At 38.7% G+C, this 26,689-nt stretch overlaps 2 protein-coding genes across 11 annotated transcripts in view; both read right to left on the bottom strand.

The window, feature by feature from the left end:
* Positions 1-2,417, bottom strand: part of STAU2 (staufen double-stranded RNA binding protein 2) — a 178,066-nt gene extending 175,649 nt beyond the window's left edge. For 4 of the 8 annotated variants that reach the window (XM_075743883.1, XM_075743888.1, XM_075743887.1 and 1 more), the window contains exon 1: positions 2,296-2,399. The gene's annotated coding sequence lies outside the window, so the exon portion shown is untranslated. Of the gene's footprint in view, positions 1-2,295 lie in introns of all 8 variants that reach the window. The other 4 variants (XM_075743891.1, XM_075743892.1, XM_075743885.1 and 1 more) reach the window with 3 other exon arrangements.
* Positions 2,418-2,944: 527 nt separating this feature from the next.
* The window catches only part of UBE2W (ubiquitin conjugating enzyme E2 W), a 48,093-nt gene continuing 24,348 nt past the window's right edge, over positions 2,945-26,689 (bottom strand). For 2 of the 3 annotated variants that reach the window (XM_075743893.1, XM_075743895.1), the window contains 3 exons: positions 24,279-24,434; positions 23,054-23,129; positions 15,663-18,588 (listed from right to left, as the gene is read on the bottom strand). In XM_075743893.1, coding sequence (XP_075600008.1) covers positions 18,575-18,588; positions 23,054-23,129; positions 24,279-24,434 — 246 coding nt within the window. In that variant the 3' untranslated portion in view covers positions 15,663-18,574. Of the gene's footprint in view, positions 3,094-15,662; positions 18,589-23,053; positions 23,130-24,278; positions 24,435-26,689 lie in introns of those variants that run through there. The other variant, XM_075743894.1, reaches the window with a different exon arrangement.

Genomic DNA, 26,689 nt, shown 5'->3' with positions numbered 1-26,689 from the left:
CTGAGGAACCTGATCTAGGTGAAGATGTCCTTGCTCATTGCAGGGGGGTTGGACTAGATGACCTTTAAAGGTCCCTTCCAACCCAAACCATTCTATGGTTCTGTGATTAAAACACCCCTGATCAGGTTTTCCTGCAAGTAAAATCAAGGAGTTCCTTTACAAACTACTTTCACAATTCAGGATGTAAGATGGTTCAAATTTATTATTTTCACATAGTTTGGGGGGACAAGGTAGCTTAAGCTGGCAACAAGATGTATAAAGACTTCGGCCTCCAGACTACGGCCTGAAGTGAACCCACGCTGGATGATTCCTGCTAAAGCTGAACAACATCGCTGAAAAGTTCTTTGTAAAGCAAAGAAAATCTGAACTGCCCCTTCCTCTCAAAAACTATGAACAAGCAGGCAGTCTCAGTCCTGTTCCTAGTTGTCAGCAATAGGAATCTTAGCAAAGACAGGCAAGAGCTGAAGTCTCTCTCTCCAGGAGTTTTTCTAGGGCAAAGCCAAGATCAGCGGCTGGAAATCAGTACTAGAAATCTTATGCTGCTGCTGGCTTTCTAGAAAAAAGATTTTATTCAGAAACCTGTCAGCCTGGCACTGTTTACAGGCAGCAATGTCACAACAAAACCTCCCTGTACTTAGTAAATTCCTTAAATACATTAATATTATTATACTGGTGTAAACTGCTAACCCGGAATTACCACACAGCTCAGGAAGACCTTACTCCTGCACAGCTTGATGCCACTAGTAACGTTAAGTCAGATATAGCAATATATGCTTGCTTACAGAAGCACAATGCAACTACACCCAGTTACAGCAGAGCAAATAGTCTCACTCGTGCCTTGCAACACCATGGTTATTTGTGCACATTCCTCAGTACTGGTCAAGACAGTACTTCACACAAAGAGAGGGGCTACAACAACAACAATTCACCTACTCTTTTGTATAATATAAACTTTTTTTAGTACCATGGCAGTTGCACGGGGAGCATTCCAAGCATGGCCCGAGAAGCTTACATCTTAGTATCCACAGAAACAGCTTGCTGGCCGTAAGGCAACACCGGGCAGATGCACTGTGGGGAAATATTTTCCTTGGGTATCACTGGCTTGGCGGGTGGGACCCCGAGCACAAGGCCAACAGCTCCGCTGCAGGACTCGCCCTCCCAGGGCACCCCAAGCAGCCCACGCTGTCCCAGGAGGGCATGGCTGTGACTTCTAGGCCCGGCTGTGACCGAGATGAACTTTCTCCCACAGGAGAGACCCGAACACCTGGAAAATGCCGCCGCCACCGCCTGGGCCAGGCCGTCCGACAGCGGCGTCTCCCCGGGTCCCACCCCCACCTCAACGGCAGCCCCAAAGCCCTCGTCCCGGGCGAAGGCCGGCAAACCGCTCCATTGCCCATCGCTTCGTGGAAGAGACGCCGACATCCATCTTGGGAGCGGGAAAGCCCGGTCCTGCCGGCGAAGTTTCGGGCCCTGTCCGAAGTTTGGGGGCAGCGCAAGATGCGCAAAGCGAGGGCGATTAACACGGCGCTGAAAAACGCGGTGGCCGAGCTGCGGGGTCCGGGCCGCTGACCGGGCGAGGAATGAATACCCGACGGCCCCCGCCCCGCCGGCCGCGAGCTGCCACCAAGCGCCCCCGAGGCCGCGCACCTCCTCCCGGCGCGGCCGAGCCCGAGAGGGCACGCCGGGCCGGGGCGTGACAAAGAACGAGGGGCAAGTTCAGGTCGCACCCAACTACTTCCCGAGGTCCGAGGCAGGGCAGGCCCGACGCGGTCCCTACCGAGCCCAGCCCCACCGCACGGCCCGGCCCCGCCGGCCGCGGCCCAGCCTTGGCGCAACGGCCGCCACCAGCAACCGGACTCGGCGCGTGTGCGTGCGCGTGGGGACCTGCTGCGGGGGCTCCTCCGCGGCCCCCGAAGGCGGCGGCGCTGGGGCGGCCCACCTGTGCCCCCGCCCGCCTCCTCCGCCCCTCAGCGGGTGGCTGAGGGCGGGCAGGGGCCCCGGGCGGATGGCGGGGTTGGTGACTCCTCCAAAGCTGCCCCCCGCCGGAGCCGGAGCGGGCCGGCAGCGCCGTGGCGCAGAAGCGCCTGCCCGGCCCCGAGGAGGTGGGGGGGCGGCGAGGGGTCGACGGAGCCCTCGCCCCGGTGGGAGGAGGAGAAGGGAGACGGGACGGGGACTCGGACATCATGGCTGAAGCAGCCCCCTCCCCTCCGGCTTGGCCCGGCGCGGCTTCCCCCCGTCCCGCGGCCTCCCCGCCCGGTGGCGGGGCGCAGGGCCGCCCCCCGCGGGCCCGGTTACCTGCTTCCCGGGGACACTTTGGAGACGCCTCCAACATCGGCAAACACTAAAGAGAACTGACCCCGCCGCCGCGGCGGCCGCCGCCGGCCCCAACCACTCCGCCCCCCCCCCCCACCTCACCCTCCCACCGCCGCCACCGCCCCGCCTCGGAGCCGCCCGCCCCCCCCTCCCCGCCATCCTCCTCCGCCTCTCCGCGGCCGCCCCCGCCGCTTCCCACCACCCCTCAGAGGGATTCCCGGCCCCGCGTCCGGGTCTCGCTCCCCCCCTACTCCCGCTGTACGAATGGCCCCGTCCGCGTCCCTTTCCCTGCCCGGTGAGGCGGAGCGCAGCGCCTCTAGCGCCGGCGAGGGACCCTGCTCCGCGGCGTCCGCCTACCCTCCCTCCGCCGCGGCGGGGCCCGTGACTCCCCCCCCCCGGGCTCTCCCCTTACCCCACGAACCGGGGCAGAGGAGGGGAGGGAAAGCACCTCCCCGACGGTGCCGAAGCCGCTCCGCCTCGCCCACGCGCGGGAACCGCGCGTGGGCGAGGCGGAGCGGCCTCGGCACCGTCATGTGGGGAAACCCCGACCCGTCCCCGAGATCCCCCGGTCGGCAGCTGGATGCTACGAGACGACCAGCAAGGGGGGGGGGTGTGATTTGATTTTTATAAATAGCTTTGTAAGATTTTTATTAATTTTTTTTTTTTTCCCCCTCCTTCCCTCTCTCCGTTTCTCGTGTTTTCTGACCCCTACTGGCTGTTTCCCGCAAGGCGCTGTCTGCACCGGTGGCAGATGTTTCTTCCTCTCTACAAGAGATTAAGCTGTAAGGAGTAAAATAGCGAGGCTTAGTGCACGGAAGAAGAAAATAATAGCTTGCAGTAACACAGAATACAGTACAACAGAGAACTGGCTTGATTTTATTTTTTTTCCCCCTCCTCAGGGCGGCTGCAAAAACCTCCTTACACAGTGCCAGGGCTCAGCTAAATAATTTTTTTTTTTTTTTTTTTGACAGCCCTGTTTTCTTGCCTATGGTTCTGCTATCATCAAAGATTTATCCTGTTGCCAGCTTTCAGGTTTTTTTTTTTTTTTTTGCACGTCCCCTATAGAAGGCAGAGCTGGACAGAATAAATAATAAAATAATACTTTAAAAAAAACCCCAAAACACCATGAAGCATTTAACAGTCAGAGTTAGGGATATGCAAAATTGAGATTAAAGGCTAGTTTCCTGAAGTCTTCCATTAAATTAGAAATTAATAGAAGAATTAAAGGAGGGCAAAAATCAAAGAAATTAATTTCTGACCATCTTTAGCACTAAGAAGATAACATTCAAATTCTTTATCTCAAAGTAGTCAAAAGTTTATTGTTCATTAAAAAAAGGCAGCTTCCAAGTTTAATCCAAAATCCACCTAACTTAATTTGTAAAATCTGCTTTCTTGATTGGCTCAAGTAATTATTTGCCAGGTAAGACAAATTAGGATTTTTTTTTAAATCCACAACAAAGCCAGGTAGAAGCATCAGAACTTGAAGCAACAAATTTCCTACGTGAAGTACAGGACTGCAGTAACAAAACTCTTCAGGCTTAGAAACAAAACCAGTTTGTTTTTTTGGGGGAAAGATGCCTGTATCTCTTTACTAGGCAACTGGATTTTAATGATAGCTATGAGAGTTAGATATTGCTATTAGATATAGCAAATGTAATTTAAAACCCAACAGATATAAGACATGAACTCTGGATTCATTCTGATCCCATTTCCTCCAGTATCTGTTATTCCCTAAGATTTTTTTTTTTTTTAAATTACAACTTGAAACCAAGTGGTGGATCAATATGAAAACCGAGCAAAAAGGAGCAGCCTGACAGGATCCCCAAGCGCTCGTGGTGTAGACATGCTCTAATAGCGCACAGCCCAGGTGAATTTTGGTAGTAAGCTTGTATATTGTAGACAATAATTTACACACCAAATACCTGTAATGACACTCAGTGGCAGGGCTGTATTAGGAGTATCTAAGTGATAGCGAGATTTTATTCATACTAACAGAACACTAACATGACATTTACAACTTGTTTAAACACACTTTAACAACTCAGCGTTTGCTAAGAGTTTTATACGTACCCTGTATTCAGCCGTGCTGGCTTGTCATCCTCCTCATTCCTCTGTTGTTTAGTTTTCGGTTTCTTAGATTCCTTATCCCTTAATTCATTTCATTTAAGAACTGAGCACAGAAGCACACAGTATAATACAATTTCTTATGTATTCTTCTGATACAATTTAGCAATGGATAATAATGTGAGCACTTTTCATAAGGCTACTACAAGTTTCTGCAAAAGTTCATTCAGATTTCAGATGCTGAATCATGATGATGATGTCTATAAAAGTTTGTGGGGTTTTTTGTTATTATTTACTTACAACAAATTTTATTTTTTACTCTACTTACTGTTAGTAGTTTGAAGAACAACCTTATAGTATAGCATATACTTAGTATGGGTGTACCCAGCAGAAAAATGCGTTCAATGAATGTCAGCATCAGGTTACAAGGGAGGTTTTCTGAACTTTCTGCAACAGACACAATTCCAACAAGCCTCTAAAATCTCCGGTCTTTGCTATTATTTCAATACCTAACACGTTTATAATATTGCTTTACTACACAGCTAAAAGCTTAGTTTAAAAACATCTCTTAAAATATATGTATCAACTCAGAGAAGTCTCATAACTTAATCTACATTCTGTGCAGCAAATGGCACATAGCTGAAAGAATACAAAAGAACAAATTTTATCTGAAAACTTACTGTATCTATTTTAAATACACTGATTACTTCTGGATCTAATTTTGCCCAGTTATAAAACAAAGGATCAAATATTTTATAATCGCTTTAAGTCCACGATAGTGTTTTGTTTTTTAATAAGTTTCCTATATGATTGGAGTTTTACATACATGAACTAAGTTGCATTACAAGCCACTCTTTAGATGTACTGTATTTTTTGTGGGTTTTGCTCCTACTGTTGAGATACAGGATAAAGACTAATCAGTACCTCCAGTACAAGCAGCTTAGTAGAAACTAAAAACTACTCGATTTTGGAAAATGAGATGCATAGTTTGTATATACTCATCTGCTTGACTCCATTAGTACACAGTGGGAGTGTCACGACTTGCCCAACACAATCTAGTTTCAGTAAGTTGTTAATTCAGTATGCAGTTTGAAAACAAGAGGAAGAAAAAAAACAAACAACCCACACTCATGCCTAAGCGCCTGCGCAAACGCCTAACTGGGGGAAAGGAAACAGAGTAATTCCATTTGGTCTGTATACACGAGTGCAGGACGCTTGAAGACACTTGGCCTTGTCATTTTTCACCTCAGAGTCAGAAAAAATAAATTGGCACTTTCAAGCTGACTTGCAAAAAAAAAAAATCAAACTATTTTAAATTTTATTGATAAATTTTACTGATAAATTTTACTATTAGAATTGTAGGGGTTTTTAAAAAAAGCCATCAACAAATTAATTTCCACCTCTCATTACACACTGGTGTAACAAAAAAAAAAATATGAAAAACTCCCCCCCAAAAATGCACAGTGACATATTTAACAAGGAGGAGACTCACAGAACCACAGAAGCTGAAGCCTGCTTGTAAATCAATATATGAGAAACAGAAAAATTGATTGGAAAGGGCCTCTGAAGGTCATCTGCTCCACCACCCTCCCCACCTCCTCAAAGAAGGTCCCTCTTTAAAGCTAGATCCGACTCTGGAGTTAGCAGGTTGCTCAGTTTACTTCTGAAAATCTCCACGGATGGAGATTTCACAATCTCTTCCAGCAATCTGTTTGTTCCAGGGTTTGATAAAGTTTCCTTTCAGCTGTACTTTTAAAATGTATATTAAAGAACTTTGATAATATTTTGATACTGAAGTTGAAAGAGTAATTAAGCTGATACAGAGCGCTCATAAATATACCGATAGAAAGGTGGATAATGCATTATTTATATTAGTTACAGTCATTCAACTGAACGAAAGCCTCTAATAGCTTAATACCAGTAGACTGGGTCACTTATTTTTTTTTAATAATATTTTTCCAATAACTAAAAGCTATTAGAAAAGCAAAAGCCAGGAGTTTGGGATTATATTTTATTAAACTCTAGTATTATTAATAAATCTAAGTCTAATCACACCGCTCTCTCCCCAGTCTCACAGGTGCAGAACTGTGACTATGAAAGTAGATTTGTGACTACAATGCATGTCATACAAGTGACTAAACCAATTTATCACCTTATGCAGTACATAGAATGAGAGACACGAACAAGCCAAGATACAACAAACTTACCAGTAAATACTATGCAGAGTTTTCTCAGGTAATGGAAACCATTTATTCCTTATGCTCCAGTGAAGACTCACGAGCACCGAACAACTCACGTTAACACATTATCTTTCATGATTCATGTCCAAAATGCGTCCCTAAATCAGATGAATCACACAGCCACTTCAAGAATCTAAATGAAGTGAACTAGAACTTGCTCTTCTCAGCATATATTCAACCTTTCCCATCCCTTCAAATTACTGTTGGTATAAAGACATTGTGCAACTTCTAGGTCCTCATCTCCTTTACAAGTATTATTTTTTCAGAACACACCAAAGTGAATCCAACGATGTGCTCATTTTGCAATTACCAGCTTAAATCTAGGTCTGTTATCATCAAGGTATCAAAACCATTTCTTTATTTTTTGGCCCACTGACCCAAATTCAGATTGCTTTGCAGCTAGAATTGTATTTCCCTGAAATTATTTGCTCTCATTGCTCTCGCACATCAGCGCTGGCAACGGTAAAAGCCTTGACTAAATAAAAGCTTTACTCTTTTAATAATGCTAGCAAAATTTAAAAGTTATACTGGTAAATTATTTTATAGTAAATATTAGGAATTTTATTACACATTCAGAAAAATTCACATTATTCATTATCCTAGTTCATGTATCCAAAACTGCAGAAAAGCTAGCCCTAAGTCTCTAGTTTTAATCTGCACATTTGTTTTGGGTTATAATGGCACGACTGATTTTGTGTCAGCTATTTCCATCATTTTCCATTTATTTTCAACACAAGGAACTGTAAGAACTTTCTGTACTGTCATCTCTCCTTCTTACAACTACAGAAAATGTGATTATGCATATTTATGCCTATCTAGTTAGTATGCATAGTAACTGTATAAACTTCCGTATGTGTGTGTATGCACAGTTATTCAATACACACAAGTCCATCATCTATGTTGAATGCAGGAAACTTCTCATTTCCTGTGTGTTTTTCAGATTTAGAAAAACCTAGGTTTGGATTACTCCTGTAAAACACAGATCACGGAATTTTAGAAGAAAACTCAGATAATTCAGGTCAATCATGGACTTCAACTCGCACAACTACAGGCAATGAAGACAAACGTAACTCCAGTTTGATGAATTAGCAAGAATAACAGCAGAGCTACCAACCTGGAGAACACGGCATATCAGTTTTCCATTACAAAGCGCACAGTCAGACATTTAGGAATGGCCCACTTGCGCATTACTGGGCTTTGCTACTTCATGAGAATACACTGGCTTTACTCAGGAGACAAGTATGGGAAAGCCAAAGTGTAATTACAGGCCAAAGCAGCAATAGATTCTATAAGATTAAATTCCTGTTTACAAGCCTGGGTTGTGGGTTTTTTTTGTTTGGGTTTTGTTTTACTGATAGCATTCTGACTACATAAAAAGGCCTTCAAACAAGTCCAGACATGATGCTATTTTCATTAACAGTGTTGTATGAGAGCATCACGCCCATCTTGAAGTGCTTTGGACTCATATTTAGTGCCTCTCACTGCAGGCACAGATTACAACAAACACAACACTACACCAGGAACAGCACCGGTCTGGCTGTACATCAGCGTCAATACTAGGTACGTTTATTGGCACAGTTGTGCTGGTGAGAGACTGTACCTGATCAGACCTGTTGACAACTTTACAAGTAGCAGACTGTAACTGACTGGGTCACAGAGAAAGCAGGGATCAGGCCTTTTAAATCTGGAAAAAGATTTTTTTCTTGTAGAAGGACACAACTAGTCTGGAGAGAATTGAATCAGTAGAAAGGTGCTTTCCATTTGGCATGGTTCGTTTGCTTTTCCACCCAGCTCTGTAAGTTACACTGCTACAACACGTGTTGTATACTTCACTAACAATCTTATATTCCATACCACACCAGGGCAGCTAAGGCAAACAAAGTCTAACCCTCCGAAAATACTCCTTTTATTGCAGGGCAATGGAAAAACTCTGCAACAAGTTGAAAAGGACTTGAAGTTTTACCATTTTGTAGAAGTAAAAAAAAATCAGGCAAGATTATAAAATTATGCAGAAAGTTAAACTTATATTAAATTACTAAGTTTTAAATGACTATTCTCTTGGAACAAGGACTATCTTAGACATACATGGAGTCAACCTGCAAGCAGAAAAGAGAAATTAACTGTACACAGCATTATGCAAGCTCTCCATACAGAAAAAGGCTTCCTGCCTGAAAAAAAAAAGCTTCAGAACTTACTAGTAAACAGGAATCAGTAAATGACATAAAGGCTTATCATAGTCAATAGGAACAACACTAAAGCATTGCCTACACGTGCTCCTAAGTATAGAATCTCATGAACGGAAACAATAAAAGCAAGGACAGCCAGCAGCACTGTCACTCAAATGATGTTCGTTTTTAGAGGATTACTGATGCCTCCAATTTGCCGTTTGTACTATCTCCTGCCAGCACACTAGCTCCAGTCTCAGTTTGCCCAATTTTTTAAGTGACAGCTCTTAGAATAACTAGACACGTGCTACTTCTAGGGACAGCAGCAACACACAGCTTCAGAACACATGAACTGTTCCTGAGTAAACAGTAGGTATTACATGGGTTGAAAATACAGAATCTATGCATCTCCACCTATCTCACAATCCTGCTAAAATTAAGTCCCCAACCCTTGGTCAGGTTTTTTTGGGGACTGCTAAAAAAAATTTAAAGTTACTGGCAGTAATGAAGCACAAATATTGTCATGCATGTAATCTGACAAAAATAGCTGAACTAAATTCTACTGCTATATGAAGGTGTAATACAATTGTAATTATAATTGTAAAACAATTTTGCAGGAGTTCAAACATTACAATTTACTCTTTTTAAATAAACAATCAGCACAACATTCTCCTATTAATAAAAAAACCCCAACCTTGTCCTGCATCATCACCAAATCATCATTTGCAATTATGTGCTAGCTATGCCAGGGCAATGGGAGCTTGGGGGTTATAGGAGTTCTAGGATATTTTGAGAATTGACACAAATGCACTAACTGGATATTTCTACTAAAGTGTTGCTGTAAAGCACTTAGTTAGGTTAGACCTTTCCTACCCATCCAATAATTTCCCATAAGCATTAGGGTTTTTATGATTGAGCACTGCTGAATTTGACAATTTAAGCAAGAGCAAACCCCCCACAATTTGAGGAGTTCAGTGTTCATTTAACAAGATAATAATACTAATCTACTACCTGAACAGCAATTAAAAGTGCTTAAAAAGGGCATGTCTGACAGATATCAACATTTTGCAATTTCTCTGAAAATTTAAACAAGTGCAGTGCTCACATGCCTTCACAGAAGTTAGCGAAACTGAAAGTGTTTTGATCCTTCAAAGCCATATTAAGATAAAACATAGGCAATCCACAAGACACTGTGTCTTTACAGACAGACAAAAGCCATCCCAAGATTTTCAAATCAGTTTCCTCACTACACGTACAGCTCACTATGGAACTCAGTATATTATTGTTTTATATGTACATTTGATAAAAGAAAAAATATTAAACAGAAAAAAACACCTTAGATAATAAAATCCAAATTTGGAGGGAAGAAGCCTGTAAGTTTCTACTTCAAGACACAAGCGAGCACATTCTCACTTCCTTGTCTCCAGATTATTTTTAATGCATTATCTTTACTTTTTAGAAAAAAAGAATGAAAATGTAGAAGTTGATAGAAACCTGCACTTTTAAAATGAAAACCTATAATAAGGGACTTGATACTTTATCAAGGAAGGTAAAATATTACATATCAAGATAGATATACGCTAAAATCAACCCCGATTAATGCCCAGCCAAAGCAAGATTTATTAACCACCCTTAGAATGTACCTACACATAAAACTACTGTGGAGACCAAAACCAAGAAATAAAGCTTCATGACAGAAAGCAGCAGCGTTCTGGTGCAGACCATGAAGCAGGACTCCTTTCCAGAGGCCAAATTCTGCAATACTACTCTGTAAATACAAGAAAGAATTAAGGAAATGCTTTACGTTGTGACAAACTCCTAACAGCGACAGGGCCCTTTACTCAAAATCAAGCAAAGTACATTAACAGCTGCCTTGAAATGTACAGAAAAACATCTCACCACAAAACAGTATGGAATTGGCTTATGCAGAGATCACCACAAATTTTCCAATTAGATATTTGGTTTACTCCAAAGAGAACCCCAATACATTAAACATGAGGTGCAGGGAGGGATGCTCCAGACCGGGCTGGCTGGCACAAGACAACTCTTTGTCATATTTATGCAGACACGTCCAATACTGGATAAAAAGTTTAGATGGATTTACATTTCAGAAGTCATTCAGGAAGACCTAAGCCCTACTATATTGCATGCTACAGTCACTAGCATAAAGAAACTTGCCTTCTGGATAAAATGACAATTCATATCAACATCCAAATGGTAAACCTTTATCAGGTTCACTTTCAAAAACTGTTGCATAGAAATTAGTTTAAACCTCCCAATATTATGAAGTAGCTGATGAGAAAAGTAGAGAAGTAGATGACATATTTAGATGAGCATAAGAACTATTCAAAGTTTTTAATCGAAAAGAATCACAAACTTTTCCATATAGCATTCCCTAGTAGTACCTTTTCCATATAGCATTCCCTAGTAGTACCTGAGATACCAGAAAGACATGAGTAATGTCCAGATATGATTTAGGTCTATTCCTACACACTAAAGGAAGGATGGAAGCTAACAGAAGGAATGCTCAGAATTACAAAAAACACACAGCAAAGCATCATACCAGGTCTATTTTTTACCCGCAAGACTTCAGAATCTCTGATCAGGCACAGTACGAAGTCTACCTGGCTCACAGTTTACTAGGATTTCTGGAAAAATTATTGCAAAGGCAAAATGAAACCTATTATTACCTTGGTTCATGGAGAGGGTTATCCATCCTCTGAGTTGTAAAGTCTGACTGGACCAGTGGTTTTTCTTAGCATAGCACATCCCAGCAAACTCTGATACTGGTTGTCATATAGGACCTTGACCCTTCAGTTGCATCGTGACCATAGTTACATTGCATTTGCCCTCTTCCACCTTTGAAGAACTTCACAAAATAAGAATTACAGCTTGGTGCAATTACTGATGTCCTCTTTAAAAAAATAAAGCCAAAACACCTTGCCACCAGCCACTGATTCTCTGAGAATCTTCAGAAATCTCCCAAACTTAATCTTCAAGAACTGGTTGTTCGCCCTTTCATTTCTCTCTCCCACTCCACTTTATGAGCATAGCTTATCTCCACATGGCATCCTCATTCTGTTAGTCAACACAATTTGCAGGAGCGTTTAGAAGATCATTCCCAACATAGGATTGTCTGGACTATTATTTGTGTAAGCAAGCTGAAGTCACCTGTTACTCCAGCATGATGCTTAAGACAGAAGTTACTGCTTGGGGCATACGATAATGCACAGATACATAAGAGATTAAAAAAGATTTATAGTCCAAAACTCAGTGTGATACAAAACACATCAGTGCAAAGTCATGCCTCCAATTTCTCTTCTCCCCTGTAAACTCAAACCCTTACGTAAATCAAGACTTCAGACTTGATATACTCTAAATCATCTGGAGATTGGGAGCTTTATCAGTCTTTGTGACCTGTTTACTTAGTGACGTATACTTCCTACACTGCCACTTTCAGAGTACTAATCTTTAATATATCATCTATACTCAATTAAGGTGTACTTTATTTTGTGCATATGAAATATAGCTACCAATGTTTTCTGTAGACATATGGACAGTTTAAAGAATAAGCTAGTCAAGAGCTATTCACTCTTCATCACTGGTCAGAATGACAGCTGTCACAGTCTTTACTGACCTAGTACAAATAAATAGAAATCAAAATCAGATTTCATCTGTCTTTTGAACAAGATCTTCAGAGGAACAGGTGAGATGAGGAACAGTGTGGGTTTGTCTTGAAAAATCTCCTACACTACAGTGCACTAGTCCTGTTCTTTAAGCATAAAACAGACAAGTGAGATCTGTATCCGAGGCTTCTGTCTCAAGTGTTTTCTGTATTAAAAGATGTCTGTACAACATTTGGCTTTCTATCGAATCTCAAGAACACTTGATTTGTAACATAATGATTGCCTGCCTTTTGGAAAATAACTGGGCATTTTCTGAGCAGCTTCACTGAATCTGTAGCTCTATATCTGATTAAGGTTTAACAACGTTGGTCTGATAAAAACTTAATGAAAAATATCCACATAGAGCAATGCTAGCAGCCTTGCTATTTTAAAAAAACCAAAATCCCAAAAGCCAACCAAAAAAATCCTGGGCACAGAAACTCAAGGCATCTAAATGAGGAGATAACAGATCACTCAAAGGCTTTGGAGTACCTTCAGAATTTTCCCAAAAAAGAGTTACAACAGACAGAAGAATCCCCTGCCATAGATTGTCATAAGCGGTCCAGACCTCCAGCTCTCAAGCTTCTCATAGCATATAACCCAGCTTCTGCATAAAAAAAAGGTTTCTAGTCCTTTACGTTATGCAGAAAAGTCTAAGGTATGAATCATGTTTCAGCCATCACCTCCCAAACCCAAGCTGCACAATCCTTGCGATTTCTTGCACTAGCTCTGAAACTCTTCATTATGCAGCAAGCTGATTATATTTGCTAATTGAGAAGAAAAATTTCCACTTTCTTCTCAAGTCAGTTTCCTACTGTTTTAACAAGCAAAATCACCTCAGTGCAGCCTTGGACAATAAAGCCAGATGCAAGGTAGGAATGTGAATCCTGAGGCTGAAAAGGAAGGAGGAGGAGTAGAAATTCCTTTTTTTCAGTGGCAGTAAACTAAGAGAAGACACTGAATAGCAAGAACCCTGCCTGATTTTATCTCTAAGGATAAAATGCCCTGGAGAACTGAATTGGCACCATCCAGATAATATTGTAGTCCTGGAAGAGAAGGGCCCAGAATGTTCATCTGAACATCTGATTTAACACTGACCTACTTGGCAGAAAGTGCTCCAAGACAATAGGATCCCACCTGCTGAAGACAAGACAGAAGTTTTAAGGTCTTATCACGGAGATTTTAAATACCAAAAGACAGATCAGCATGAGGAAAGCAACTGTGGTCAGTTACAGGATTTTAGATTGTAACATCTTTCTTTGAGGCTATCATTGTGGTTTTCAGTTTTTCACTGAATTCCTATTCCAGAAAAGCAGAGTCTCTCGTAAGCAGCTCTTTCACCAGCAGAACTCAAGAGGAAAATGACACCTCAAAAGACAAAGTTACACCTGCAGATAGCAGGTGTATGTAAACTGAAGGGCATTAAATACAATCTAACCTACTGTCACTGAAACACACCTTAAGAGCTCCTATGGAGTATTATTCTGAAGAGACTGTGGACAGAGGCTCATAAATCTGATCTCTACACTGGTATCATACGCTGCATGATCAATTGGTTCTGCATTTAGTTTTTGATTTTTAAAATACAGACCAATTATCTGAATGAAACCTATACACACTTCTAAGAAAGCCACTTCATGACAGCAATTACTTTGGAACTACAGGAACAGAAAATGTTCTTGCTTTGTAATTTAAAAACCACTCACTTTAAGTAGCTCTAGAAATAATTTCTTCAGTTGATTCAACTGGTCAAAACCCTTCAAACACTACTTTAATAAGTACTTAAAATCTGGAGGGGGGGAAATGTGTCAAGTGAACAGATTATCTTGCATTGCTGTTATCAGCAAAATGAAATAAGGGCAGTGGCAAAGTATTTTCAAATTTGTATTTGTGAATTATATTTGAATATAATAAAAGAAGGCTCATGATGTTTCTACTTTTCAATTTTTATTAAGGTATTTTAAAGCCTGATAGTTTGGAAAGTTCGTAGAAGTCCTGGAAACAAGAGGCCAACAAGCACCTGGCACACAAACCAAATCCCATGTCTCTTTTCCCACCCTGCCACATAGCTGCAGCTGGAATATCACTTAATTCCCCTTATCCACTTCAACACTCAACTGTTCAGGTGTCACTCATTACAAGAGCAAATCCAAACTGGATTGATTGATTTGGATTAAAAGTAACTGGTTTTAAAAGAAAGTTTGTTCAAACCTAATATTTTAGAATGATCAGGATTTGTGAGTGTGCAAGCACAACATAATGCTGAATTGGTTTACCAAAGGAGATAAAAAGCTATACTGGCTACCCCCCCAACAAAGCTAGAAATTATATAGCTGCACTACTGCAAAGCTTTTAACATCAACAGGACATATTCTAAGAAATATGAGTGTCACAGGCTGTTTCCTCCCCTGTTTTTAAAACATCATTCATTTTAATAAATATTTACATATACAGAAAAAAAATCACCATGAACAGGACTGGAAAGTCTTATTATCGATTCTATTTAAACCCTCCCTGACATATTTGTTTAATCTGTTCTTTAAAATTTAATTATTGACATTGCAAATTTTATGGTCTCCTTAAACCATACCTTTAAAACCTGAGATGTGAACTCTATTTTTCAGACTTTCAAATAAAGTAATAACTAAAAATCAAAGATCCAGAACAGCATTCATAACATCATATATGAACTTTAAAACCTACTTTTTCACAAAAATAGGGGGTTTTTAGGTACTTTTTTCCGACACAGAAGCCATCATCTCTTGAATGAAAAATTGTTAAAAAGTGAAAGCAATTATTGATATGAAGCAGCAGAAGTTTTGTTTAACAGTCCTGACATACACTAACAAAGCAACAGAAACTCACTTCCCACCACTGCAAGCAAACAAGAATCCTGCATTTGAAACTCCTCATTCAATATTTGAAGTGTTTGTCAAACAGCAAAGAACCATGATAAGGAACTATATGATGATCTATGAGAAATGAAAGCACATCTTAGTGATTTTTATTTTTTTTTAAATAAAGAAACTACTTCCTTCAGCTGTCGTAACAGATACGCTCTGGAGAAGAGAGGAAACACCTCACTAGTATCCAAATTCCTCCCTTGATATCCCTCATAGCATTTTGGAATTACTGACAGCTTTGTCTCAAGAGTAGCTGAATGTAAGGAACAGTGCTTCTGCACTCCACCATGAAAAGGTCCACACGTATTTCCATTCAAGGGTAGTAATCTATTTTAAAACAAGAATTTATTGTGTTATAGTATAAAGACACTAAACACAAAACAAAGTGTTTAACAACATGAACATTGACAAAAAATAAAAGCAGGATCTTTTCAAGCCAATTCTGTAACCATTTCATGTGAGGAATTCCAAATGAAAGAAAGTTACATACACAGGGTCACCCTACGGAAAGGATGGCACCACCTTCATCTAATTCAAGCCCTATTTCAGGACATCGTAGCATTGTCAGAATAGTTGCATTATTTTGAGGGCTTGAGTGGTACATAGGCTTTGTCTTGGCCCTCTGTATACAGGTGAACTTACCCACAGATCTACAAGAGAACCAATGGAGACATTTCTACTGTAAACTAAAAGACCTGAGGTACATTCTCTCCTAATCTACCTTGCATTTTTTTATGTATTATAGGGAGGGGTTATTAAAGAGCAGCATAAATTTGGTTATTTAACTTCATTGTAGTCCATGTGATAGCACAGGTCAATAAAATGTATAATGCTTTGCACTACAACACCCATCTTCAACAAATTACACACAGTATGTCATAAAGCTTCTCTGAAATCATGTATTATAGTAGAACAAGCCACCATATGAAAAGATACATGAATCTGAGAAGATGAACTTGAACCATTTCTTCAGAGACATGACCTTGTGTCACTATAAGGTCTCTTTCCTGTGGACTATTTGATAGGATCCGTTATGTGAACCATTCATACAAGAATTTCTCAAAGATGTGTCAATTGTTTCAATCACTACAGAGCAGTTAACATGAATATACAGATTAAGTATCAGATTACTGCTCTTTCATATGGACCATTTCAAAAAACAACCAGTTTGATTAACTCACAACAACAAAATTTTGCTAAACAAAGTTAGGAGCAGAACTATTTCATTTGCTTAAAATTATTATTTTTGGCTCTTAAAGAAACTGAATTCTATGTTTTAAAGGCTCATTGTGAAAATATATACACACACATCAAATTTATATCCAAAGCTAGATTTTACCATTGAGTTTTAAAGGCCAAGAGATATTTTCAATACAGTAGAAAAAATAGCAGTTCCTGAAGTATATTGTAGCCTAACTTCACTGGCAATATCCATAATTCAGTTGCTGTACAAAATACTTCTCTGAAGCAAATCCGTCTGAACTCTATCCACCCTGAGTAAAGCATCTATACTTTTTTAAAATGTTTTAAACATTAGGTAACAGAGAAGTATGTACAAGGCTATAAAACTTGTCAGTTATCATACAGCAGTAAAAAAAAAAAAAAAAAAAAAAATCACTATTTTCAGCCAATTTTCTGTTTGTTATTGTAGTTATTTATTCTGGGTTGGGTTCGGGTTTTTTTTGGCTTTTGTTTTTAAATCAAGTAGTTACTTGATTTAGACATTCATGCATTAATCGCTTGGATTTCTTTTTTTTTTTTTTTTTGAGTGCAACAATAAGGCAACAGTTAAAAAAAAGTTATAGAAATTTTGCATATGTGTAAAGGTATTAAGTTTATAAAAGTGCTTCCTAAAAAGACAACCTAATTGCAGTATCAAAATATTACAGAGTGGTGAGAACAACTATCATTTCAATAAATGTTGCTCCATAGAAAAATGTTAATCTGATTTTAGGCTTTTTCCCCTTTTTTGGTGAAGTAAAAGCCTGGAAAAAAATTGGTATGGCTGCGTGGGACAAGCAAGTTAAGAAAATATACTTTAGTCTAAACTTAAATAAGAAGGTCCACACTTTTTTGTCAAAACATTAAGCCTCTGTCAAAAATGTATTTTTTTTTTTCTTTTTATAGTACAGGATTAAAAGACAAGATGATGCTTACAAGATAAAGAAATAATTTACATGAAAATATCTTCTGACAAAGCTTTTCAATCAAAATAGTTTTGTAACATTCAAACATGACATACAACAACAAAAGAAACAGTGAATGCAAACAAAAAATGTTATATGGATTGCTTTCAAACACATAAATAAATGAAATATTGGTGTAGGCAGTAGGGCTCATGCTGATGGCTAGCAGGAAATAACTGTGCAATCTATTTGGAAAAAGCTCTAAAGTACAAATTACAAGCCCAATTACGGACTGCAGCAAGTTCAGTTATATCACTGCCATCCTCTCCTATCTCCAAAATAAATTCTTGATTAAATCACTCATACCCTAAATTACTCATACCTTTGCTTCAGAGATATGAATAACTATATACAAAAAGTAGTTTTATTTCACCATAGGGATAACATTGTACCTCTCTGCCAATGTCACTTGAAAAAACCTTCCATGTCAAAACAATTTGACAGCAGATAAACAATTTAATAAATATGCAATGATCTTATTACAGTCCTTCAGCTAAGCATGTTAACTCATGCTGCTAGTTTTGTGATCACAGTGCATAGAATCCAAATATAAAAGAATGGGGTGGCATTTAAGGTAATGGTAGATCCCTTGCTTCTAATCCAAATATATCCGAAACTTTTGTAAGGTCTGTCATGCATCAATCTTTTTTGTGGCAGGAGCAAAACCTTTCCCTGGTACAATGTCCATTGCCGGCAATGGATGCACCAAAACCGCCAAGGAGCTCAGTGTTATTGCACAATATATGAAGACCTGGAATTCTTCCAAAAGCTTAAAATAAAAATAATGGAATTATTCTGACATTTCTGGACACCTGCATTAATACTGTATGACTAATAAAAGCATGTCAGTTGCATGGACTGAACCAGCGATCAACATGCGCCCAGAATGCACACTAGTAAAAATGCAGTCAAAGGAAGTAGTCTTCATTGCCTATAGGTCACTTCCAGTCAAAGGTTAAAGTTCAAAGACTGAATGATCAAAGTGCTCATTTTCTCAGTAGGACTATCTTCTGCTACGAGGATCACAAAATGGTGGCATCAACATGTGTCATCTTTAAAATAAAAGAAGAGCATTTATGGAAAACATATAAACATTCTATGTCCAAATTAACAAGGTGCTGTATGCAGAAACAACTCCCAGCATAGACAGTAACATGCAGCGGAAATACGCTGATTGAATAATTCTGTGGTTTTGTTCAATAACGACTCAAGAAAAAAAAGAAGATAATATCACACATAAAACTTCTGAAATTCACATACACCCCCAAGCATTAGTATTAGCAAAGATTCCATTAAAAGGACAGTAATGTCCACACTCAATATTTAGAAAGCCACTCATCTGGAAAATGAAAGACCAAATATGCTTAACATTTTGCCCCATTGAAGTACAGCAGGTCCACACCAGTCACCAAATAGAGAAATCCTTTTATAAGAAATATATAGTGATGAGAGCTGGCAGAGTGGGCTTCTCCTGATGCATTCTCAACCCTTTATAAACATATATATATATATATATATTTATTTCTCAAGGATCAACACGAACTATAGCTGACAATTATGCAAAAATAAGAGGTTACTTCTATAATCTCAAAATCTTAAACCTAGAAATAACTTACATTCAACAAATTTTAGATACTGTGATTGGACAGAACATATAACAAAAAAACCATATTCCATGCCAATCTCTTCCGCATTATGATCAATATGAAAGTAAGTATTTGTCTGTGAAAGCTCTTCCTTTTAAATTGTCTCTTCCACACATCAACCTGTAGTATATTTGCATCTTGTAACAGTGAATATTAAGCTTGTTAAAAGAAAGCAAACCTACTGTCTGGTTACTTTTAATGCATTTACTTGTAACTTCGCACACCTAGAAAATGTAGCCTCAGAAACAATATTTTTACTGTTTACAGATTTAGTATGTATAAAGTAGTAGTGAACAATTCTACATTCTCACTGGAAAACATTATGTCATCCATACTATTACATGTAAAACAGCTCTTAATTTTGATAGTAGGATACTGTACATGTAAAAAAGATTGGACAAGGATGCAAGAAAGATGGAAGGGTTATTTAAACTCTGTACTAAAAGTTTAGGCCAAATACCAAAGAAAACATTTCCTAGTTAAAAAAAAAAACTCAAAAACAAACAAACAAACAAAAAACCCTCCCCAAACCCAAAAGCAGTAAGGAGTTGCTGGTTGAAAACAAACACCATCGCCCTCTTTTCTTCACAAAAATCTACCTCCTGACAACACCAAAGCCAGGCAACAGCTTTATGAAACCAATTTCAGCCTGGATACCCAAGAAAACTGTATCTGAAGACCCTCCTCTGTCTTTAACACAACATGATCAACTCTCAGATTGAAATTCAACATGAAATTCAATGTACAGTTGAAGCAGACACTGGGTAGGGCAGACACTCTAAATATTTTTAGTTATCAAAGATCAGAAGTTTTGAAATAGTGCTTGCGAAGACATCTGTTTGTAGCAAACAAGGCTCCATAACTCTGCTTATGGATTATGTTGCTTTGTTGGGGCAGGGATGAAATAAGAGATTAAATGCACAGAGACACGTTTACATGTCAGAATAGATCTCAAAGTGCACTTTATCCCTGTGTTCATATTGGTTTGCTTTACATCAGCTCCCAACCATGCAGTATTTGCTCCCAGCCAAATAAATTCCAGGCACTCAGTAGAAAAAAGTTGTTCCTTCAAATGCATACATTAAAAGTGGTGACAGTCTTCCTCCTTTCTCTTCAGAACACAGGGATTCAATTTCACATTAAAGCTAAGCCAGCCCAATGGCTAGCTGACAACAGAAGGGGCAGGGGGGTTGGAACAAAATTATCTTTGAGGTCCCTTCCAACCCAAACCATTCTATGAACCACTCTGCATCTCCCTCCACATGTTCTTGTATTAGGACTGGCATTTATTTCACCCAATAGTTATCCTTAAACACCTAGTTTTCTTTCTTGGTTGGGATTGTTTTTTCTCCCCTAATTTACCCAGCCCTAAGCGGTTCAACCACAAGATGAACTATGTGATACTTTAGTTGAAGCAGGAGCAGAAAATGAAGATGACAGAACCGCCTTTTCCAAGGGCTTGTAAATCTTTTCAGGTGTACATAACATTGAAGACAGATCCTTTCCAGAGAGACGTAGTTAAAAGTAGCAGGCAAGCTACACTTCTCATTCTAGTATAAGCCACCATTTCTTCAATCCCATTAAGAAAACATTGAAAATTTAAAGATCATGCCTTGGCAGTCATGTTTTATGTCCACAGAAGAGAAACAAAATTACTTGTAACTGAGAGAAGGAGCAAGTGACACACAAAACTTGAAGGAAAAACCCTCTAGCATTTAAGAGAATTTTTGTTCAATGGATATCAGGCATGTTTTATTTTTAATGTAAGAATTTAATGGTGGAGGGAAGAGTCCAATGAACTTCTCGTAATTAGTACTTAAAGAAGTTAAAAAAAAAAGAAAATATTATGAAGTAAAACAGTATGAGTTATTTAAATGAACTGACTTGTTTTGTCTTGGCTCAGGTTGGTTTCTAGGTTCCTCTGAATTTGGGGAGGCATAGGGTTTTCTGACCCTCAGAAAACAGCCATTGCTTAGTTACTTGAAAGTAATTAAATGACTTGTTCAGTGGACTGTAAGCAGCTTGATAGTTTTGAGTCACAATTATACAGCAACTTGCAGAGTCAGATAACCCACATTTCTTTTCATGCTCATTTGGTGTTTCACTAGTTTAACTCAAACTGAATTTCATGAATAAGAAATCAAAGTAGTATCAGCAGACTGTTCTCCTTGATAGACAATCCTGAATCAAAATGAGACTAATACAAAGTCAATGTAGGCAGAACATATTTTAATCACAAGATAAGTCAAATAAATGAAACTTTACTTGTTTCTCTTTAAAAATAACTAACAAGTGAAAATAAAAATAGTTAATAAAAAGTCTCCCAAAATTGCTAATAAAGAGAAAGCAAAACTAGAAATGGAGAAGCACCAAACACATTACAAGAGCGCAAAAACAGAAAGAGAAGAGAAAATAACTACTGAATAATCTGGTGAAGATAAAAAAATCCAGTCTTGCAGGCAATAGGATTGTTATTCTTGGAGTAAATTTTAAAAACAACATAATGTAAAACCACATGATAAACAGTCCTGAATTTCTTAAATACCTCTTAATCCCATGACATACAGCACTCCTCTTACTGTAATTGAAGTCACCTTGTTTTAGAGATACTATTAGAGTATTATGAGAAACAGAGTTTCATTCTGTTCCATTACCATATGGAACAGAGACCATGGGTCTCAGCAAGGATTATGAAACTCTTGAGTTTTTCTTGTTAAGGCATCCACAGGCTTTTAAGAATCTAAGGATGAAGGCTTTGGCATTTGCCTCTCCAGTCATTAACTCCCGCTGTCTCAAAATACCTGGTCTTATTTCACGTAGGGGACAGAACATGTTCTGAGGTGGGGAGGCAGTGAAAAACAGAGGATGTCTTATGATAGAACCTGCAGTGAAAGGTAGTGATGGGATCAACTCCTCCTGTACCATCCTAGCACACAGTATTACCTGCTCTAACACATCCCTTCCCAAAATGCACAGGCTTCCAATAACTACCATTTGTACAGTATTTTCCTAGGGAAAGCAAAGAAAGTATTGCCCAACAAGAAAGGAGAGAAAAGTATAGCCTGTTTCTACCCTCTCCATTCTTTCCTCACCAACGGAGCGGATAAGACAAGCGCACACAGCCAACCCCAGCTCTGGGAAGAGGATGACAAATGTTAAGGCAGAAGAAAGAAACCACACAGCATAAATCCAGACAGAGAGCACATGGAAAGAAAAAACACACACAAAAACCCCAAAATCAAACCAACATAATACTAGCACTGCAGACACTATAGTACTATATGTAGAAATTTTAGGGTAGGTTTTGTTTTGTTTGTTTTTTTATCATGTACATGTAGAATCTTATTACTATATCATTGACTATTAGTTCTTAAGAACCTTTAAGTCAGCCAACTGTCCCACACTGGAAATTCTGATTAACAGTGGAAGTCTATTAAAACACATAGCTGTTTACAAAGATACAGGCATCTTTTAATCATCATAAAAGCTCTTAAAGCGTTACCAACAACAACAAAACCCCTGGGTTTAGAGTTAAACCTAGTTTCATTATGGACCTTCCTTAACCCTAAACTTAAGACTTGTCATGGACTAATACAGTTTACAAGAACTTCTGTTCAAATTCAATCCTACAATTTAAAACATATAAAATCTGTGCTGTTTAAATTTCCATAAGGAGTAATTAAAATGTGAATATATATATATATATTAAAAAAAAATCACAGTAGAGTATCTCACAAACAAGATTTTAATAACTTTTTGAAATTAAAAAAAAGTTTAAGACTTTAAATCCATTTATCCTACCTTCCTACATTTTAATTGCCATCAGCCTGAAAAAAACCCTTCTAATTCCTGCTCCTAGTTAAATACTTACCATGATACCACCATTTTGTTTTCTTTGGATTCTTGTTACACGTTCTTACATAAAATGAGTTATCTGGAGGTCGCCTCTGCAACAGAAGAAAAGACCTACAAATAATCAAACAATCCTCATATTGTAATACATGAGCTATTTAATAAGCTTATGAAAGGCTACCACATGAATGCAGTGAAAATGAGGCAACAGGCAGCACTGGACTTTTGTCAAGAAAAATCTCCTAAGGATCCAGGAAACAATTCTTACTGGTGATACTCCCAAACAAAAAATTAATGAAAAATACCAGTTTTGGAGACAGATAGGGAGAGAAATAAATAAAAGAAAACAACCCACAAGAAAGGAACAGCTGTTGTTCAAAAAAAACAAATGAAATTCCTTTGCAGTTTGGACTCTAATTCTGATATATTAGATCCAATTCACATCCATAAGTCTCAGCTTGGAGTAAGTGAAAAAATGAACTTCCACAAACATCTATATATGATCAATACTTCATATTCTTCAGCTTTCTTCATAAGTGTTAGCATTATGCAAAATCAAAGTCATAGGATAAAACACAAAGCCATTTTGGAGGTGTTTTTCTACCACATACACATGACTATGACTGATTAGGATGTGACAAATAGGCACGTTTGGACAGCACGTGTGTTTGGATGTACAAGTTCTGACCACATCTAACTTCCACAGATATTCCACTGCAAAAGAAATGGTCCAGAGTAAACAGGTAGTCTCTTTACAAAAAAAAAAAAAAAAAGGTCTGAGGGATCAGTGCCACTCATCTACAACCACAAAAGCAGCTTAACACCATTTAATTTCCCAAAATGAGAATTATCAAGATCACTGAAATAGCACAGCTTCAAAGCCTTACAAGCATCTGCATTAAAGACACTTCAATAGTCATTTTGCACTGCCTTTAGAGACAGATTCAATTTACAAAGAATTGTCCTAAAACATGACTGAACTTCACAATTAGTACAACCAGAAGTGTTCCATTCATTCCTCTTTTCCCATAATGATATATGAGCAGGTTACCAAGAAAACAGTGACAAAGTACTTACTGCACTGTTTATTCTGCAGTTCTAGCTTAGTATTTTTTCAGTGATAGAAACATAGATATAGTAGTTCTGCCTATTTCACAATTTGAGAAATGAAAATCTCACTTTGCAAAGTAGAAAACTATTAACTTTTACTTATTCTACTCCAACAATGCTAAAAAAGCCCATACCTTTTCTTTGCAGCTGGAAAGCATGCTAATAATGCTAAGACAAACAGATTGCACTGAGAGAGCTGGAGACCAATCTTCTGTTAGAATGGATAAACAGATATGACCATTGCTATAAACATGAGGATGAACAGGAATATTGTCTCCAGTAAACATGACCTAAAAAAAAAAAAAAAAGAACAAACATAACTGTAATTTATTTTCCACATTTTAAATAAGACTGTATTGCTTTTGGGAAAACAATAACATCTTATTTAAGAAGTGGATCTGCCATTTTCACTTAGCCTAAATAATACACTTCAGTGTGTCAGGTTCATTAATTTTCAGAAGCTAATAACCAAAATGTAAAATAAAACAATGGAAGCCTAAATAGCTAGTGAAGATAGTTAAATAAATAGTTAAATGTAGGGGGTTTTTTCTATGATTTTTTATGCAGCATACAAAAACACAAAGGTAACAGTGCAAAGACATCAAACTAAACTTTTTATATCTTGCAGCCTCAGTCTGTCATGTCGTAAGTAATACAGTTGCCTAGCCAAAACACTGGATTTTAATGATTTCATAAGCCACAATGTTATGTACACCAGGAAACACAATGAGATTCACAAACAAGCATTTCTATAACCTTGGACACAACAGAAATTAAGTTTTGAACAACTCATCCAAGTTCCAGCATAAAGAGTAAAATGCATCAATCCTATTAACTATAAAAGAAAGGACTTGTACAACTGACATATGTTACCATACAGGAAATATTTTAGATCATTATTTCAAATGGAATATGTTTTTATTTGACATGGACAAATATGGAAAAACAGCATTTAGAACCTTAACTCCTCTCTATTAAAATATAACATCACAGTCAAGAAGAGGTTAGAAAAGCAATTTTGACAACTAATGCTCTTACATCAAGTTTTTGTCAAACACATAGTTGGCTCAGGACCAATGGAAATGGAGTAAAAGTGAAACCTTCATAGCAGCATTAATCTCCTGAGCTCCTTATCCAACATAACCACTGTCATCTTTTATGCAATGACATAATAAACCTCTACCACTCATAACCATAGTAGCTAGAAGCCTCTTAAGTGTTTCGTAAGTTATCTAGATATATGTATGTGTACAAGTATGTATATAGGTACACAACATGCCCACCTCATCACTGACTACAAGAAGGAAGCAACAGCTTCATCATACAGCGAACTAAAATTAGAGAGCTTAATCTGTTTTCCAAATGGCAGATACATTTCTAAGGCAGCAGAAAAACTGGACGCAGAATCATCTTTCATAGGTCTTAAACCTGATATTTCTTAAGCATTGAATAGCTTACCTTTCTAATGCAGTAATGTATTTCACTTCTAACTGTCTCCCTTTTATAGGAAAGCCAGAACTAGGCATACTAGGTAAGTAAAAGCATGCACACTATGATAGACAACATACATTTAAAGACAGAAAACAACCATGTCATTAAGTAGCAGAAGTGTAAATTGTCAATTCACAGTAAGTAGATTTGTAGGAGAAAACTATGACCCAGAGGTTTGTAATATAGAATGAACTTACCACACAGCAGCATTTTTAAAACAGAAATTCTAGCTATCTACAATAATCAAGTATCCAGTACTTAAATTCTTAATTGTTTTCTGTGCTAAAAATCAATGCACATGTAGGGATCTAATTTGCTGGTTTACAATAAGCTGCGCAGAGCCATATACACAGGTTGGGCGGTGAGTACAAACAGTACCTACTTGGAACCAAATGAAAGTGGCTATTCTCCTGTGGGTCACCTATGAGTAGTTTACTGCAAACCTGATGGGGTGCAGAAGTACAGGTGGCCAGTTTATTCCTTAAAACCTAAGACTGAAAAGTCAGCATTCTAGTTTTTATCACGGTATCTAAAAATATGTGATGATAATGGTTTAAGTGTCTCTCAGCTCCGTGTTTCAGTTTCAACACCAACGAGAAAAGTGTCAGAGATCACTCTTGGAACTTTGAGCGGAAACAGACAGGACAAGAACTAAGGCACTTTTGGTTTTCTTCTTCCTTTTTCAGATGAGTGGGGGCAATAGCTGAACACTACTTTTACCAGCCACATTTTGTTAACATTCCCCTCAGGTGATGGAGAGATGGATGTACAGAGCTCATTCTGCAGCCTAGTAGTATTGCAGCCCCTTCAGTTCTTTATGTTGCCTCGAAAGCAACACAGTATCTCACACCTCAATTATAACCACTAGATTTGCAGGCCTCTCATAAAGATGTCATATATCTACGAGATTCCCTACCACAAGCACTGTATTTCCCCAACTCTATTAACAATGGCACCAAAGATGCAAGAGGCTTAAAAACAAACTACAAAAAAAAAGAAGCTGGAAGCAAAAAGAGAGAGGACGAAGAAGCTACGTTTACTCCTACAGTGCAGT

The sequence above is a fragment of the Balearica regulorum genome, chromosome 2 (genome assembly GCF_011004875.1).
Source record: "Balearica regulorum gibbericeps isolate bBalReg1 chromosome 2, bBalReg1.pri, whole genome shotgun sequence".
Lineage (NCBI taxonomy): Eukaryota > Metazoa > Chordata > Aves > Gruiformes > Gruidae > Balearica > Balearica regulorum.
Note: the sequence above shows the minus strand (reverse complement) of the source record. Positions and strands in the feature narration are given on the sequence as shown.